A 19,021-nucleotide genomic window follows, 5' to 3' on the forward strand; every position below is an offset into this window, starting at 1 on the left:
GCGCGATTTCGTTGTCCAGGTCTATCTGATATGTGAAAAGGACGAGGAATTCGCTGCTCAAATGCTTTTCGATCAGACCGACGATGAAGATGAAACTCCAGCTCAAGATCAGGATCAAGATCAACCTGAAGCTGAATAATGCAATATATTTGTTATTATACTTTTACACGATTTCGGTAAATGTTGAATAAACAAGTGTAGGCGGCAATTTGAGAATTCTAACCATTTTTTGACCAAAATATACAGCACAAACTAAAAGTATATACGCAAAAATCAAGTTGCAATACAAAATTCATTGCATTATATATTCAAATAATTTTTTTAAGAATTATAGAAACAAGGAAAGGAAATATTAGGAACCCAAAACAAGTATACCAAAAATAGCATAAAATAGGAAAAATTAAATTTATTTTAAAAATTCAAACTATGTATTTTTTTCTTAAGAATTTCGCATTTTATTCTTCCTTTTTGAATACTGCTTTTGAGATCTTTAACAATTTTTTTTAATTTTCCTATTATATGTTTTTTTTTTTGGTTTTTCTGTTTTCAATACCTATTTTATAAGATTTCATAAAATGTATTTTCTAGTTCCTCACTTTTTTCGATTGAAGGCCCGTGCCGAGTAGACCAAAAAACGTTCTGGTAGGTCGAAATTCCATATAAAAATATGGGTTCCGTAAAGAGAAGAAGAATTTGACAACTGTTCCATAGAAAACTTTCCGCCGGCGGAAATTTCTGGTCAACTCGAAACTGACCTTTAAAATAAAATGAATTCGCTTCGCAATAATTTTTAATGAAATAAACCGGTATAAAAAATTAATTTTTGTAAAATACTGTTGACAGTAAAATTGGTATTAAGAAAATATATGGAAAACTATATAAAAATTGACTACAAGTCGAGAAAACATCAAAGTGCCAATATTTTTGTGCATGACTATAAGTCCAATTTAAATATTTATAATTGTATTTTTGTTCATTCGCAATGCATAATGATAAAAAATAAACATTAATTGATTTCACATTTCCTTAATTTTCTTTATATCTCAGTATTACACTTTTTATAGATATTTTTTCTTGACTAAATATTTAAGAATTTTGGTTTCCTAATTTTGTAATCCTAGCGAATAGTATTATTTCCTGATGAATTTTGCATGTGACTTTTGTTTCTTTTTTTATAAGGTATAATTTTTAAAAAATCTTGTAAAAAAAATACCGAGGGAACCTCAAATTGCCAATACTTTTGTGCTTGAATGTAGGCGGCGAATTGGAGAGAGAGAGCGAGAGAAGTTCTATAATTTTTGGAACTTTTTTTTGAACAACATAACCTAACAAACGTTATTGAAGAGATGTTGCCCCAATTTTCGAAAAAATTTTTTGAGATGTTTTTCGGTTTTTTTCTGACTTACGATTCAAATTGTTTGCTTGCTACTTTTTCCATGCTCATACTGCAACCTGCCACCGTTTGCTGCACAATTGTTATTGTTATTATTAAAGATGTTGTTGTTATTGTTGCTGTAGCGGCTCTTGTTGTTGTTGCCGCTGTTGCTGCTTTTGGCCTTTTAGCTTAGTTTGTGTTGTTGTTGTTGGCGTGCACGTTGCACACTTTTTTTCTGCTGCTGTTGCCAAATTGTATTTTTTATTTATTGTTCTTGTTGCTGTTATTTTTGTTGTAGTACTTTTTGAATTGAGCTCCTTGCGTGGTCGTTGTGTTTATTTGTGGGTGTGCGTGTATGTGTGTCGCTCACTGTTTATAGATGTGTGTGTGTTTGTTGGTGTGTGTGCTTTCCACACCACGATATTTGCCGCGTTTGGCTTAATTGGCCGCCGTTTTGAGCGTCTGGATCGCGTTCTCAGTCGCGTGGCGTTTATTGTAATTGATGGCGTCCAGTTGGTAAACAGTGCGTAAAGATGTTTGGCTCTTTTTGATTTTAATGGTTTTTATCGGCGTGCTACGTAAATAATTGAGTGCTGTAAAATGTGTCGTAAATATTAACGTTTTACAACACCATACGTTCGTTGTGAATGGCATTCACTATTGCCATCAAACACTGTTGCCAGCTTAGCTATTTTATAGCTAGCTCTGGCTATTTTCAGAGCTCGAGCTGGCGCCAGTAGTGATAAATTTAATTTTAGGTAATGCAAACATCAAAATGCCATAACTTTGTAATGAATTAATAATTTTAAGAAAATTTTAAACTAGAAATTACATAAAATTAAGGTAAGTATTTTAATGAAGGTTGGAACATTTTGAGTTACCAATTTTGACATTTGACCCAAAATGGTCGGTGAATTTAACAGGGTGGCAGCCTTTCGGTTGGGTTGCAAAATTTTAGTCAGGTGGCGACGTTGTGGGTAGAAAAGCGTTTTGCAAAAGAAGTATTTATTTATTTTTACACCTTACATTAAACAATTGAACAATTAAACATCAAAATAAATAAATTGAGCTTAATAGTTCATGAAAGACTGAACAAGTTCACTCGTTCATTTCAATGACCCGTTCATTTAAAGAAAACATACTTAGTACGAACAACTCTAATTTCTTGCAATTTCAATCAATAACAAAATATTTAGCTAAGCACAAAAATGGGTAAAAGCGAAAAAAAAGCGAAGAAAAAGCACAAGAGCAAGCGCAAGGAGCACAAAGAGAAGCACAAGAAATCAAAGAAGCATAGCAAAAACAAGCTAACCAAAGAGGAGACGCCAAAGATTGAGACGCCAAATGGACGAGGAGCAGAATGTGAAGGAGGAGAAAGAGGAGCTGCTCATGTGGACACTGGTAGCGAGGAGGATTTCGCCATACCAATAGGTCGGTAAGAATCAGTGTTGCCACAACAGCTTTTTTCCCCGCCAATTTAGGAACAACAACCATCAAATTAGTTTTTTTCGGACCTCATTAAAAATTTAGCTATTTTTTCAAGGAGTTACAAAACCAACCAAAAAAACTTTATTTTAGAAAACCTACAGTAGGAAGAAAAAAAAGAATTCATAAATTAGGCAAAATTGAACTAAGAAAAATATTCAAAATACAAAAATTAGGAAAAAAAAACTTCAAAGAAAAGTCAAAAATAGGAGTCATTTAATTAGAAAGTAAGAAAAACTTAGGAAAACACAATAGTTTTTATTAAATTTTTACACAGGGTGGCACACAATATTTATATGTTGACCCTTTGGATTTCTAAATTAGATAAAAGTTCAAAGACAAACTGAAAAATATTTGATTGAAAATCGCGCGATTATTTAATAAAATATTTTTGATTTTGACTTTTGCTAATTATGTCTTTCCAATTTTGTATCCCCAAAGTTTATATCCTAATGGCAATTTTGGTCTTTCCTAATATTTTTCAATACATTTTGTATCCTAATTTTTATATTCCTAAAATCACAATTTCTAATTTTGGTTTCCAAATTAAAAGCCTCTAGTTTTGTTTTACCAATTTTCATTTTCTTATTTTCAAAAGTAATATTTTTTTGACTTTTGTAGAGTGAATCCTTTTTAAGCTACTTACCATTTTAAAAAGCTATTTTTTTGTTTTTGAAATATGTTGGCAGCACTGATCAAATAAAAATCCGGTCAATCAGCACAATTACATATATTTTCTATATATATTTAAGCGTTGATGAACAGCAAATCGCATGCTCCAGAAACGCCGGAGGAATATCAGCGTCGTCAGAGCCAAATACGCCGTGAAATAGATCCCGTAACTGGACGCACACGTCTCATCAAGGGAGACAGCGAGATTTTGGAGGAGATTGTGACCAAGGATCGACATCGCAGCATCAACAAGGCGGCAACGAGCGGCGACGGGGAATATTATGAATCCCAATCACAAATCTTGGCCAAGCGTCAGAAGCCAAATTAAAGACTTGACTTGTTCACAAATTTCAATAATAATAATATTACAATTACAATAATAATAATAATAGGTATAATTAATAACTGTTACATCTAAATAAACAAATTGTTGTTTAGCATTTTTTTGGAAATGTTATGCCAAAACTTAAGCTATTTACACATAGTATGAATATGGATACAAAACTTGCAAGAGATACAAAGATACAAAGATAGTTTCTGATAGAGGAATAGAAGTATAGAAGACGCTCTAATAGAGCTGATGGAAATATGTTGTGCTGCCATCCTGCCAGGCGGGATCATCACTGACCTTGGCACGGCACATGGGACACGTCTGCTCCCGCTTGAACCACGTCTGGACGCACTCATCACAGAATATATGCCCACATTCCAGTATAATCGGAGAACAGTACGCATCATGGCAAATGGGACAGACGGAGCCGGCTGCCTCCAGTTCCTCCTTTGTAGGCGGACGCTCCGAGTCCTATAAATATGTTCAAAATTAATAACACTTTATATTATCAAGTTTAATATTCTGATTCTTACAATATTGCGTCGAAATGTGGTTATAGCTTTCTTCAAAGATTTGCCACGTTCCAGCAGCTCAAAGATCTTGGCACCAATGTAGAATGAGGAGAGCAGTCCACCAGAGATGACCTCCAGTGCCGAATACGATTCAAAGAAAAAGAGAAACCACTGCGTGATGGGAGTTAGAGCACGATAGAACTGGGAGATGTACTCCACCAGAACATAAAGACGTGCCTACAAAATATATCACAAATTACAATTTATAAATATTAGTATTCATTTAAAATTACGAGTTTTACGAAATATTACAAATAAAAATTTGAAACAAATAAAATAATGAAAACAGTATTGGGACAAATTTAATCAAAATTTAGGAAAACAAAATGTAAGGCCCTCCTAAATTGAAAAAAGTCAAAATCAAAAATATTTTATTAGAAAACAATTAATTAGAAAATTAAAATAGAAAACGAATATATCGAATTTGTTATCATTTTTAATATGCCTTTTTTAGATTTCTTCAATTTAAATCGTACTCTTTTTTGACTTATAGTATTTTGCTCATTTTGATTTCTACAAAAAATTAAAAATTTTCTTCTTACAAAAAATTAAAAACTGAAATTCTGATTCTGATAATTCTAGATCTTCAAAATTAAAACTAACGCAAAGTTTTTCTAATTAGTATTTGCTAGATATAAATAAATTAATATTTCAGCTATTTAAAGCTACTTTTTAAGAATATAATTAATCTAGATTTTTAGCAATTTTTGTACTTAGATTGTTTATTTTTTCTTAAAAATTTCCTTGAATTTTTGTTTAAAATCCTTAAATTTAATTCTCCTTCTAATGAACTAAATATTATCGTCCTGATTTAAAGTATAAAATTTTCAATATCTACAATTTGATTTTTATAAATGTTATCTTTAGTTTTTTTTGAATTTCTTACAAAAGAATTCGAAAATAAAAATTTTTATAAATGTAATCTTTAGTTTTTTTGGAATTCTTACAAAAGTATTCGAAATCAGTTGAAATTTGTAGAACTTACTCGAACTTTCAGTCGTATCACATGCATGGGCAGCATCGTAATTCCGATCTTGACGAGGATCGTGAGGAGTTTCAGCAGGAGATCGCTGACTGCAATATGGTAGAGCAGCAATCCCAGTGGAACGACTCTGGGCACAACGAGATCGGCCTCCTTTAAGGCCTCCACACCACTGGAGTGCAAAGTGCTGGGCACCACAATCTCCTCAAATCCCGTGTGGCTGACGGAGGCCATTTTGTAGTCTGTTGACGGTGGCACCAACAAACCCAATGGATCTGGCGGTGTACTAGCCAGAAAGAGACGCAGTGTGACCACAATAACCACCAGGCTGGCATCTCTCAACAAGATTGCATAGTTCTTTTGGGCCAAGTGAGCGACCTGGAAGCGCAGCGAACGATTCAAATTGTACATGATGGTCTGGAGCAGCAGCAGATCGAGTATGCCCAGCCAATGATCATGGACGAACTTGATCAGGAGTATACAGATAATGGGCAAATAGCGCACAAAGTGACTCAGGATCTGGACAACCATGTCTGTGATGATATGATCATCATCGGCATTATTTTGTTGCTCAGCGGGATCAGCGACATTTCCAGTTCCATTGCCAGTTGAGGCAGCGGGTGAAGGAGTTGCATCCGGACTGGGAACATTGTCAGCTGTCGGATTTGTGGACAGACCGAGCACACTGGCTGTGTGTCTGGTATTAAGGCCATGTCTGGCTGGCTGCAGTTCATCCTCCCGTAATGAGATGCTTCTGCCCATGGAAATGGTGGAGGAGGCACTTGTGCTGGCTTCTGCATCATTTAAATCAGTTGCAGCTGCTGTTACTGCTCCCGCTCCTGCTGCTGCTCCCGCCGCTGTTCCCGCTCCTGCTCCCGTGCCCGCTCCCTGATAACGAAAATTGGAATGTGCTATAAAGGAACGCAACGCTTCTGTCGATGGCGCCGTTGATAGCGAAAACATTTCATTCAGATTCACACGCCAAAAGCCCAGTTGACGCACTGCAGCGGGCACTGTTCCTGCTGCTCCTCCCGCTCCTGCTCCCGCTGCTCCTCCCACTGTTGGCTGCTCCTCCCCGCCACCCACACTCCTGGACTGCTGCAGTCGTCGACTCATAAGAACAGGTGTACTCCGCACAGGTGTGCTGCTCACCGGCGTAAAGGAGCGTTGTCTGGCCAGAAAGGAAGCTAGCAATCTATTGCCAGCTGGAGCTGGACGTGTTGCCGCCGATGTCGCCGCTGGCAGGTGCTCCATGTTAATGGTGGTGCTGCCGCTGCCGCTGCCACCGCCACTTGAACCGCTTATCATCTGTTGATATAGCTCGTGTTGTTGTTGTTGTACCGAGGTCAATGGCGAGAAGGGCGGCGCAGGCAGCGACGGCTGCGGCGTCGTCGTCTGCAGCAGCAGAGGCTGCGTCGGCGCTGGCGCTGGCAGCAATAAATCGTGCTCAGCTGTCGTTGACTCATTGTCGTCCCCGTCACTCTCAATGCTTATGGCGGTTGTAGCTGATGCCGACTGCTTAACACGTTGCGGCGGCAGTGCAGCATCATTTTGCCAGTTTTTCATGCTTTGCTTTTCCTTTATCAAACTTATTATCAACTTATCAAAAACTTACTTGACTAACTAAATTCGTGTTTTCGTTTTGTGCGTACGCGTGTGCTGAATGTTCTTAACAGTGTTGCCAACTATTTAGTAGCAAAATAGCTAATACAGCCGAAAAGTAGCTGAAATTGCGATGCAAAAGAGCTTAAATACTAGCCAGCGGCACAGCTGATTTACAAATGTAGTAGCAGTGCTGCTCACTTTTAGAGTTAAAATATCTATTTCTGGTCGGAATGCAACTTAATTTGATTTTACGTACACTTTGACATGTTTTGTTTAGTGCTGAATATATATTTACATTAGCCACACTTTCGGTTAATGTTAAATTTCAAATTTTTCTAACAATCAAACTTTGAAAGTAGCCAGAGCAAGCTATAAAATAGCTAATTTGGCAACTGTGGTCCTTACAGTCAGCTGTGAACGTTTAACATTTGACATTTACATGTTAACGTCTGCAAGACAGGGTCGTTTGCACCAATATAACCGTTACCGTAAACGATAACCGTTGTGTAATGTTAAGCGACGTTAAATTCAAATTAGTAAATTATGCATCAACTGAGTGACAGTAGTTTTGATTTTACAATTCATAAATCAATTCGAATTTCAATATAGAAAGAAACAAATGAGATGCTTGCACTTTTATATTGTTGAGTATGTGATGCGACACATCTGAATACAGTATGTCAAGTAATTGTATTGATGAAATAAAAACAATGCATATAAAATATGTATACATATTCTTGGTTTATCGATGATTATGGTTTCTAGAAAAAGTTAAAAATAAGTAATGATGGTGATGAATGCTTTCAACTGTGTATTTTTAAAAATAAAAAAAATATGTCAAAGAATTTCTTTGTGATTCTCTTAATTTTAAAACAGCCTTTCTTTGTTTTTTTTTTTTTATATTCGTAATTATAATACATATTTTAATCTTATATCATTGCAACTTAAATATATGAATAAAATTTGTATATATGTGGGCAACGTGTTCTTTGTTAAATCAGCGATTATGTGTGTAAGGAACAGTTGGTCACGAAAGTTCTTTGACAATATCTAAAATATACATATATTCGTTAGCAAATATTAATTGAAAAAAAAAAAATTTTCACTTGACCATTTTGAAAAACAAAAAACCAAATATGTGAATTTTTGTATAGTGGTAAAGAAATTCTCTTGACTAACTGTATATGCGAGGGTTAGTCTGATAAGGATAATGCAAATGACTCAGTTACCATTGACGCCTGCACTAACCGCAATTAAACTGACCTAAAGCCGTTTGGTTACTAAGCAACCGGGCCATAAACGAAAACGAAATTGAAACTGAAATGTGGCCAAAAACAACCACCAAGCAGAAAAGGACACAATGATGGTCAATTTAGTGTGTTTTCGTTTTCCAATTGAACAAAATGTGCAAAAAACTATTAATAGTGCAGTGAATTAAAAATAGAAAAAAGAAAGTGCAATTGTAACTAAATCTAAAATGGGTAATTTCAAATCGCATTTACAACGCAAAAGATTAATATATGTATAAGCTTTATTATGCAAAGTCAATAAACTGACGTACATACGATCAATGTTTACAGTATATATATATGTATATATGTAGTACAGTATAATATATACATATGTATGTATAATTTATAAATTATGTGTTTTATGCGTAGTCTAATCTTACTAAATAGATGTTGAACCCCATTTGATGAGTGTGTGTGTGTGTGTGTGCGATCTTTAAGTAAACAAAATATAAAATAATGCACAAGTGTGTACATATGTATGCATGTACAAGTGTGTCCATATGTACATTTTCTGTTCGATACCATGGCGTATTTAGAAAGGTGCAATTGGAATCGATATCATAGACCAATCCAAGGTGAAACTACTATAAGATAAGATAAGATCAGACATTACACTGTAAGACTTTGTTGTTGTTGCATTGTTACTTGAATATAGTTCACAACTGAAAAGTTTTAAATTTAACTTTGAAAATTTAGTTTTGAAAAATTCATATAAAGACGTTTTTACTTTGGTGATGTTTGATTTTAGTTAACTCGAGATAACTAAATTAATGTTTCAAAAAGAGGAAATGCTATGCATAAAAAGAAAAATGTATGATTTTAGTGTTTTTCTTTATTTTAAGAAACTTTAAAACCCCTTAAGAATTGCTAAAAATAGCTAAATAGGCAAGAGTGTCTATTGACACAGTGCTCATGATTGCACCTTAATTATTACACCATGTGTGCTACGATGTGTACACTTTTGATGTGTGTACCGAGTGTGCACATCTTATCTGTGGTACGAGTGCGTACATGTGTTGTATGCCAACGCCGTGTAGCGAGTGTGTACATCTTGTATATGATAGGATTGGGTACATCTTGTGTAAGTGTACCGAGTTTCTACATCATCTGTGTGGGACGCGCTTGTACATCTTATATGTAAATAACAAAAGTTAACAGCTTTGTTTGTACATCTAGGAGTGTGTACATTTATGATGTACATATTTACGGGTGTACCAAGTGTGTACATCTTTTATGTTCATATGTACGAGTGTACCAAGTGTATACATGTGAGTGTACATTAGTATGCATGTACCCAGCGTACACATATTATAATTGCTCAGTCTGTTTAATCTCTCTCGCTCTCTCGCTGTCTTGCTGTGTCCCCTTGCCGCGTGTCGCTTGCCAACAAGTGTGCGTGCGGTACCGTCGGTACAATTGCTGCAGTGCGTTCAATGAACCGACGCCGTGATGCGCATTGCCGATAAACTTTTGGTCTCACTGCGATGCGGATTTGTATTTGGATGCGGATGTCGATTGCGTCGCTGCAAAAACAGCTTGACGGACTCCAATGGCAGCTGAAAGTGATAGTAGGCGCAATAGGGCAACGGATCCCAATATGCGAATAGCGCCTCACGTTTATCCAGTGCCGCTGTCGAAGTGCTCCGCTCCAGCGTTGACCAGCTCCAGCTCCAACTGGGCTCCTCCTGCTCTGTCTGCTCCTGTCTGCGATGTATGCACATGCATTTGATGGCACGGCACAGCAGCTGAGCATGCGATCGGTTGTGGCAGATGTAGGGCAGTGCCACGCCCAGTCGGACACCCAACGGAATAAATTGTCCCGCATGTGCGGGAGATTTGACCAGGCGGAAACTAATATGCCCGTTGATGGCACGCTGGAAACGCACCTTGGCAAAGAATGTCCTCAGCCAGAGTTCGATTTGTGCCTCGTCATCGCGACGACTCAGCGGAATAAGATTCTTGGTGTGATGCTCCACCCGACAGCTGACATTGGCCACCACCCGTGAGTCCTTGACAGTGGTACAGGTGACATAGTGATGGTAACCCGGCTGATCACGTACCACCAGCCAGGGTTGTCGCTCGCTGATCTCATGCTGTTGGAACTTGGGCAACTCCACACGCCGATTGGGTAGTATATACTTATGCCGCTCCATGACGCCCTGCATGCCACCGGCCATAAAGATGTGGCGATAGCCACCGGCGAATCCCTGCTCATAGAGTTGCTGCAGTTGCTCCTGTGCCGTGATCATGGTATGCGGTGGCAGCGTTATGCCCTGTGCCTCACAGCGCTGGAACAGCTGCAGACAGTCGTCCAGCTGTTGGGTCTCCTGCACTCCGGGCACAAAGCTCGCACAGCCCAGCAGCTCCAGATGTGGCTTGGCCAGGGAATCATAGTACGCCGGAGATGTGGCGCACACGGGCACATAGACAGTGGGACGCTCCTTGCGCACAATGTGACACAGGGCGGCAATATATTGATCCGCATTGGAGCTACTCGGCTTGGGCACCACATAGAACTTGTCCACGCTCGAGGAGAATCGTGCCAGGCCGAAGAGACCCTCGAATTCAAAGACCACAACACGTGCGCCGGATCCATAAAAGTTACGTGCCATGTGCAGTGTCTGTATGGTGCTCCCGCCACTGAGCAGTACAGTGCGCTGTCGCTGTGATGCACCCACACCCAGTTGCTCCTCCTCCTTGGCTCCGCCGCCGCTGAGCAGCCACTTGACCAAAGCAATTGGTATCCTCAGCAGCTTCCAAAAGATCCACAGCAAAGCGGACAGCCAAAAACTGGGCGCTGCTATCGACAGCGGTATATAGAGTATATAGCGTATAAGAGTGAGGAGTAGACGCATCAAAAGTTGCGGTCCAAAGAGCAGCAAATTTGTGCTCCTTGAGGATTGCTGCTGTGCCGGGACATGGGAACGCAATAAGCTGCCATCTGCAGTGCGTTGTCTTCTTAATTTGATAAAATGCCTATGTGGTGTCTTATCCTCAGTCTCCGATTCATCCTGGCTGGGATGTTCCGGTATGCGATCCAGGGAATTGATCCGTCGGATCAGTTTGGGCCGTGTGGCCAGACGCAACTGACGGGCTTGCTCCTGCCGCTGCAGGAGATCATCCAGAGTCTGCGACATCCTCAACACTCGACAATTCGCGTCTATATTTTTCACGATTTCGATTTCGCTTTCGACGTTATCTCTAATCTACGTTCTGGCTCGGGCGAAATTCAAAATCTGACTAAAGCGACATTTAGTCAGAAGTTCTACTTAAAGCCTATGCTTAAAATTGAATGCAATCATCACATCACAGACATACATAGTATTCAGTAAATACAGATACGAGCTGTACCTATGAATACTATGGATTACTCTTAGACTGTCAGATTTTGCAATATACGAGCAGTTACACTGAAAGAAATGTATAAGTATAAGTATAAGTATAAGTATAAGTATAAGTATAAGAGGTATAAATATAAATTATAAGTATGAGGTATAAATTATAAGTATAGAATTATAGTATGAAAGTATAAATTATGGAGTATAAGTATAAGAATATGAGTAAGAATTATAAATTATAGAAAATTATAAGTATAAGTATAAGAATAAGTATAAAATGGTATAAGAGATGTATAAAATTATAGAGTATAAGTATGAGTATAAGTATAAGTATAAGTATAAGAGTATAAGGAGTATAAGTATGAGTATAAGTATAAGTAAGTATGAAACATAAGAGGTATAAATTATAAGTATAAGTATAAGAATATAAGTATAAGTATAAGTACATAAATTATAAAGTATAAGTATAAATTATGAGTATAAATTAAGTAAAATTATAAGAGTATAAGTAAATTATAAATTATATATAAGTATAAGTATAAGAGTATAAGTATATGAAGTATAAATTATAAAGTATAAATTAATAAAGTATAAATTATGAGGAGTAAGTATGAGTATAAATTATAAGAATTATAAGTAAGTATAGTATAAAAATTATAAGTATAAATTATAAATATAGAGTATAGTATAAATTAAATTATGAGTATAAAGTATAAGTACAAAGTATAAAGAGTATAAATTATAAGTATAAGTATAAGTATAAAATTATAAGAATGTAATTATAGAAGTATAAGTATAAAAGTATAAGTATAAAGTATAAAGAATATAGTATGAAGTATAAAGTATAAGTATAAGAAGGTATACATATAAGAATATAGTATAAATTATGAAGGATAGTATAAGTATCAAGTATAAGTATAAGGTATAAATTATAAGGGTATAGAGGTATAGAGGTATAAAGTATAAGTATAAGTATAAGTATAGTATGAAGTATAAGAGTATGAAATTAGAGTATAAGGTATAAGTATAAGTATAAGTATGAAATTGAGTATAAGTATAAGAATAAGGCTATAGTATAAATTATGAGGGTATAAGTATAAGAGTATAAGTATAAGTATAAGTATAGATATAAGTATGAGGTATGGTATAAGTATAGAGTATAAGTATAAATTATAAGTATAAGTATAAGTATAAAAGTATAAGTATAAAATATATTATAAGTATAAGTATAAGTATAAGTATAAGTATAAGAATATAAATTATAATATAAAAGTATAAGTATAGAGTATAAGAGTATAAATTATAAATTATAAGTATAAGTATAAAGAAATTATAAATTATAAGTATGAAAGTATAAGTATAAGTATAAGGCCAAGTATAAGAATATAAGAAATTATAAAAGTATAAGTATAAATTATAAGTATAAGTATAAGAATTATAAGTATAAGTATAAAGTATAAATTATAAGTATAAAATTATAAGGAAGTATGAAGTATAAATTATAAGTATGAAATTATAAGTATAGAGTATGAAGTATAAGAGTATAGAATAAGTATAAGAGGTATAAATTATAAGTATAAGTATAAGTATAAATATAAAGAGTATAAGTATAAGGAGTATAAATTATGAAGTGAAGTATAAAATTATAAGAATATAAGTATAAGGTATAAATTATGGTATGAAGTATAAATTAACTGTAAGTATAAGTATAAATTATAAGTATAAGTATTATAAGAATTATAAAATTATAAATTATAAAGTATAGATATAAGTATAATTATAAAGTATAAGTATAAGTATAAATATAAGTATAAATTATAAGTATAGTATAAGTATAAGTATAAGTATAAGTATAAGTATAAGTATAAGGTATAAGTATGATATAATTATAAGTATAAGTATAGAATATAAGAGATATAAAAGTATAAGTATAAGTGTATGAAGTATGAAGTATAAGAATATAAAGAAATTATAAGTATAAGTACTAAGAGGTATAAGTATAAGGTATGAAATTATAAATTATAAGTATAAGTATATAAATTATAAAGATATAAAATTATAAGTATAAGTATATTATAATTATGGGAAGTATAAGTAGTATAGAGATATAAGTATAAAATTATAAAGAATTATGAGTATAAGTTATAAGTATAAAATTGTAGGAGTATAAGTATAAGGTATAAGTATAAGAATATAAGTATAGTATAAGGTATAAGTATAAATTATAAGTATGAGAGTATAAGGAAGTATAAGTATAAGTATAAAGTATAAGTATAAGATAGGAAGTATAAGTATAGAAATTATAAGGTATAAGTATAGATGTAAGTATAAGAAGTATAAGTATAAATTGTATAAGTATAAGTATGAGGTATAAGAGTATAATATAATAAGTATAAGTATAAGTATAAGTATAAGAATATAAGTATAAAGTATAAGTATAGTATAAGTATAGAAGTATAAGTATAAGTATAAGTATAAGTATAAGTATAAGTATAAGTATAAGTATAAGTATAAGTATAAGTATAAGTATAAGTATAAGTATAAGTATAAGTATAAGTATAAGTATAAGTATAAGTATAAGTATAAGTATAAGTATAAGTATAAGTATAAGTATAAGTATAAGTATATTCTAACAGTTATTCCTGATTTCTCTCAGTGTGATTCTCTTCCCAAGGTTTGTCTCTGTTGCCAGCGGCACTTTCTCCACGTCTTACCAATTTTCGAGACGCTTGACAACCGAAATTAACAACCAAATCTAAACAATTGGTCTAAAGGTGTTAGTTGTTATTGATGGATGGTGTTAAGTCCGGTTAATAATATTATTACATTGCTTGGATTAATCTGCAGTCATGCAGTCTGTGTGTGTACTTTGACCCTGTCGTTTAAAAAATGAAATGAATATTGAAATAGGGATTCAATCCATTTGCGGCTTTACAAATGTTTCCGACACTGTTACTCTGGCTGGAACTGATAAGAAACTGACTCTGTACCCAACACTCATTAAGCAAGTCACAGCAGCAACAACAACAACCACAACAATAATAATAACTTATGCTACACAGCAACAAAATAATCACACACCTACACATAGTATACAGTTCTATACATATGCTTTTTATATAGGAAAAAAGTTATACTAGTTGAAAAACGGAAAGTGAAAAAAACATACCTTAACCTTGCCAATGATTGGACTTTAAACATTAAATTACTATACCCATTATTGTCATAATTATTGGATTGTTTTTAGTTCTACAAGTACTATTTAATATTCTGTTTTATAACAGTCTATTCGAAATATTTGCACCTTGATATCGGGGCAAGGTTCCCATAGGTTAAATTCAGACACTTATTTCTAAATAAAATAAAAATACCATCGCTTGTTGATAACAAATGTTTAAATACTCGAATCATTCGCGAAAAATTTGTCTCTATAAATATTTTTATTTTAATTGTATTTTGAATATAATTTATTGTGTTTGTTGTTTTTGGTTGTTGGGCAGAAAACACCGCACCCACCTTTAAGCGTGTTGTGTAACTGTTGTTTGCATGTGTATGCAATTCTGATAGAGCAGGAAGGAGCATCACCTATGAGTCGTGATAACCTTCCCAGCCCGGGACTGAACTGCTCTGAGCGCTGCCATTGCAAAATTTACTTAGTCGCAAAATCATTTTAAACTTAAACATTTTTTCAAATGCCATTAACAATTTTTGAATGAAAATAAATACACATATTGCATATTTATGTATATCTTTTAAATACCTAACTATCATAGAAGACGAAAATATCTATACAAATATCTGATGCAATATTTTTGGTTTACGATTACTAGACTTAAGATTCCAATTAATTTCTCAAAAATTTACTACATTTTCAAGCAATGTGTCTTTAAATTGATTATGTCTGTAAAAATTGTTGACTCCAAAAAATAAATGCTTGCTTGAAAAATATCCTTTCCTTTCCCTATTGCAAGTACTTTTTTTTTACTTTAAAGCAAGACTTTTTATTTTTACTCAACTTTATTTGAAATTTATCATTTACCTAAGTGATAAGGTCAAATAGTATATTTATCAAGCTATCTTTTATCGCTTATGTAGTCGACCCTTGAGTGATTAGCATAAAGTGCTACGGTGGTTAAATTGTGTGCACAGCAAAGAATCACCAAAAAAAAAAGGAAATAAATAAATAGAAAAGGGGTAAACCTTATTGACGGAGCTCAACAATTTATTGCCGTGCTGTTGTCGTTGCCTGTGACTTATTAAACGCAGTTAGGCATGAATACTTGCATTTGAGACCACGAAAAAACTGTAAGATGCTCCAGTACACACACACACAGACACACACAGAGACACACACACACACACAGATAGTAAGGATAATTTTAGGAGGTGACTACACAAAAAAAATATTATCTTCATTTAAAAAATTTGTCTTTGTCTTAAAATTAGTTTGATAGAAAAATGTCTATTTAAAGGAAATATCTATTTTAATATTTTCTTGTGACTACACAAAAAAAAAATATTTTCTTCATTTTAGAAATTTGTTTTGTTTTTTAAATTAGTTTGATAGAAAAATGTCTATTTATATGAAATATTTTTTTTAATATTTTAAAAAATTACCTTTAAAATTGTTTTTAAAAAATAATTGCTTCTAAAATAAAATAAAAAGTTTTTTACTCATTATTAGATACAAGCTAAATAATAAAAAACTATTTTTTTTTAATTTTTAAAAGTGTTCTTGATTTTAAAAATGTTTTTCTATTTTCAGTAACCACTTTAGTAAAACTTAGTAATAATATTTCTTATTAATAAAGATATATATTTTATAATTCAGAAAAAAACCACATATTCAAGAAATGTACTTTCTATTATGAATGGCTCTTGAGAGCTAAATCAAGCTGAAGTTTGTTATATTTTTTGTTGAAAAACGGATCGTTTTTCTGAGTGTAGAATAGACCGGGTTGCAATTTGCATTTGTTGCTCGCAGGCACGCCAAACATAATTGTGAGTTAGTTTTGTTTTCATTTATTTTTTCTTGGTCTTTTCCTGGGGAACAGGAACAGGAACAGGTACGCCTTTCGATGAGTCGAGTCGCAATCGCAATCAATTGCGGTTGTTAGGGGCAACGTGGAATTTGTTAATTCAATGTTTATTTTACCCTAACCCCAAGGAATCAAAGCGCCACAATTCGTTGCAGTCGGTTGGATCGGGTTGAATCGGGTTCCTTAATGGCGGTTCCTCTGTCTTCCTTTATTTCTATGTAAATTCAGTTTTGGGGCTCAGTCGTTGCTGTTCCACAGACATCGTCAGTTGAGGACGCAGCTTCGTTTTATTTCCATTTAATTGTGTTTAAGTATCCTTAAGTTTCGTCCTCGATGTGAGGAGTATTCGTTGCGTATTTCCGCATTCTTGCAAATTTGTGTCAATTGCCGACTCTCGAAGTGGAAGTGGGCGTAGAGCTCCAACAAACGGGCGTGGTTGTGTTACCTTTTACCCCGTTAACGGTTAAACGTTACCGGTTACCGCCCCACCTTGGAATCACAGTGGTGTCTTCAAAGCGAACCACACGAAAGCTTTATGAGTATTCAATTGAAGCTCAATCCGTTAACAACATTCCCAGTTTTGTGTTCCCCCTTAAAACGCATTTAGAGTGATCTTACAGCTTAGTGCTTTCCATTAGTGGATTTTATCCAGAGAAGTAAGTCATAAAACTATGAAATATAATTTTTTAAAAAATATTTTTTTTTATCTAAGCAAATGTCTTAAATATACATTTTTTAATGCAAACTAGAAGCATAAATCCTCTTTATTGTAGAGAAACACCCATTGAATTTTAAAGATTTTATTAATTTTTAAAACTATTATTAATTAATAGATATTTTTTAAGCTTACAGATGTTTTTAGTTTTTTTTTGATTATATGTACACTGTTAAAAAAAAGGTTTGTGTTCCCACGTATTTTAGAAACGAACGGCATGAAATAACAATTTTTGTCTCAAAACTCAGAATTTTTGTTTAATTAATAAAGAACAAATTTTGATTGCAAGACCCCTTATTTTAGCATTTTTTTCTTTTTCTCCAAAGGTTGTTTTATAAATGAAAAATATTTAAGACGAATACTGTTTTATTTAGAAGCCTTTTTCGATTTTATCTTACAAGTATGAGGGATTTGTGACATTGATTCCAATGAGATTTTTAAGAATTTTTATAAGGATGAAATTTGTGAATGTGTAGTGTGTTCAAGTTACCATGCAGAATGATCTTTTATGTATTGCCATTAGAAAACTTTAAGAAAAAATATAGTTGCATATGTTAATAACATTTTATAAATATATTTTGCACGGCTTTTGCAATAAGAATGTTTATTGATAATTCGGAACTTTTCTAGTAAAATTTATAACAGTAATGCAGTTATCCATGCTTCCGTAATATATTTTAAATATTTCTCCACACATTTATTCTAAATATCAATCTAATTTCATGATGAATTTTACTTAGCTGTTTTGTGTAAAAATTTGAGCGTTCTAGCTCTTACCGTTTGTGCTCTACAAAGATCGGTCAGTCAGTTGATCAGGACAAAGATTTGTAATTATTTAAAAAGATTGAATATGATACTGTACTAGCTACTAAAACATATCTATCAAAGTCAGATTTTTAGCTCCGGACTGCTTTATGATTATGTCTTTATGTCGACTCCAATCGGACTATAAGAAAGAGACAGTTGAATCTTCAGTTGTAGCTATAAAATTGGGTGTAATAAAATAGAAAGTAGAGTCGCATGGGAACAAGGAAACAGCTAAGCAGACTGAAGACACTGAGATTGCATGCTTAAGGATATTCGAGATTCAAGTTATTATTCATCCGTCACGGAAAACTAATAATTTTGTTGTTGTTGTCTCTATATAAGTTGACAAAATTAGAACAAGACAAGAACATTCGTGTCGAAAGAAGTTTCAAAAACAACGACAACAACAAAAACAATAATAAGAAGAAAAGGAATAAGTCGAATTTTTTTTGTTTATTAATATAAATAGGAAACGACAAGGAAATTATTATGCATGTTGTTGCTGTGACAAAACTAAAGGCTGGGAAATGGGAGGGGGAGGTACAATACGCTGTCCTGGTGACAAACGGTGTCAGCCCAAAAAAAAAATAAAATAAAAAAAAAATACCCAACATGATTTTGTATCGTCAAGTGGAGCAATGTTTTCCGCATGGGAAAAATATCATTTTGAGTAGATGATAAACTAAAGGGGAGTCTTGTTTATTTATGAGGGCTAAGCATAGAAATATAAATACAACATTTTGCCCGCTATAGCTGTCATGGCAATAGTTGCCTCCCCCCTTCCCATCTTTCCTTTCCTTCCTTTCCT

At 33.8% G+C, this 19,021-nt stretch overlaps 4 protein-coding genes across 5 annotated transcripts in view; 1 reads left to right on the forward strand and 3 right to left on the reverse strand.

Annotated features, from left to right (window-relative positions):
- Window positions 1-1,990, reverse strand: part of LOC117789738 (eukaryotic translation initiation factor 4E type 2) — a 57,804-nt gene extending 55,814 nt beyond the window's left edge. The window contains exon 1 of the mRNA XM_034628853.1: window positions 1,407-1,990. Coding sequence (XP_034484744.1) covers window positions 1,407-1,444 — 38 coding nt within the window. The 5' untranslated portion in view covers window positions 1,445-1,990. The remainder of the gene's footprint in view (window positions 1-1,406) is intronic.
- Window positions 1,991-2,489: 499 nt separating this feature from the next.
- On the forward strand, window positions 2,490-4,006 carry LOC117789739 (ADP-ribosylation factor-like protein 6-interacting protein 4). 2 transcript variants are annotated; one of them, XM_034628854.1, is made up of 2 exons: window positions 2,490-2,806; window positions 3,613-4,006. In XM_034628854.1, exons 1-2 carry the CDS (start codon window positions 2,584-2,586, stop codon window positions 3,858-3,860), a joined length of 471 nt encoding a protein of 156 aa, XP_034484745.1. In that variant the 5' UTR covers window positions 2,490-2,583; the 3' UTR covers window positions 3,861-4,006. The 2 variants fall into 2 exon arrangements, with proteins under 2 accessions (XP_034484745.1, XP_034484746.1); XM_034628855.1 differs by having other exon boundaries at window positions 2,697-2,810.
- LOC117789735 lies at window positions 3,572-7,076 on the reverse strand. Its single transcript, XM_034628850.1, has 3 exons — window positions 5,421-7,076; window positions 4,397-4,612; window positions 3,572-4,334 (listed from the first exon to the last, which is right to left on the reverse strand). Exons 1-3 carry the CDS (start codon window positions 6,981-6,983, stop codon window positions 4,101-4,103), a joined length of 2,013 nt encoding a protein of 670 aa, XP_034484741.1. The 5' UTR covers window positions 6,984-7,076; the 3' UTR covers window positions 3,572-4,100.
- A 1,467-nt stretch (window positions 7,077-8,543) lies between these two features.
- Window positions 8,544-11,619, reverse strand: LOC117789736. The gene has a single exon (XM_034628851.1). It carries the CDS (start codon window positions 11,449-11,451, stop codon window positions 9,745-9,747), a length of 1,707 nt encoding a protein of 568 aa, XP_034484742.1. The 5' UTR covers window positions 11,452-11,619; the 3' UTR covers window positions 8,544-9,744.
- Window positions 11,620-19,021: the final 7,402 nt, after the last annotated feature.

This window comes from Drosophila innubila (genome assembly GCF_004354385.1).
Source record: "Drosophila innubila isolate TH190305 chromosome 3R unlocalized genomic scaffold, UK_Dinn_1.0 2_E_3R, whole genome shotgun sequence".
NCBI lineage: Eukaryota > Metazoa > Arthropoda > Insecta > Diptera > Drosophilidae > Drosophila > Drosophila innubila.

Excerpts from the sequence above, each read along its gene's own strand:
- LOC117789736 (XM_034628851.1), bottom strand. The coding sequence starts at position 11,451 with ATGTCGCAGACTCTGGATGATCTCCTGCAGCGGCAGGAGCAAGCCCGT.
- LOC117789739 (XM_034628854.1), top strand. The coding sequence starts at position 2,584 with ATGGGTAAAAGCGAAAAAAAAGCGAAGAAAAAGCACAAGAGCAAGCGC. Across the intron at positions 2,807-3,612 it reads GGATTTCGCCATACCAATAG|CGTTGATGAACAGCAAATCG; the intron begins GTCGGTAAGAAT and ends TATATATTTAAG.
- LOC117789735 (XM_034628850.1), bottom strand. The coding sequence starts at position 6,983 with ATGAAAAACTGGCAAAATGATGCTGCACTGCCGCCGCAACGTGTTAAG. Across the intron at positions 4,613-5,420 it reads TGATACGACTGAAAGTTCGA|GCACGTCTTTATGTTCTGGT; the intron begins GTAAGTTCTACA and ends TATATTTTGTAG. Across the intron at positions 4,335-4,396 it reads CCACATTTCGACGCAATATT|GACTCGGAGCGTCCGCCTAC; the intron begins GTAAGAATCAGA and ends ACATATTTATAG.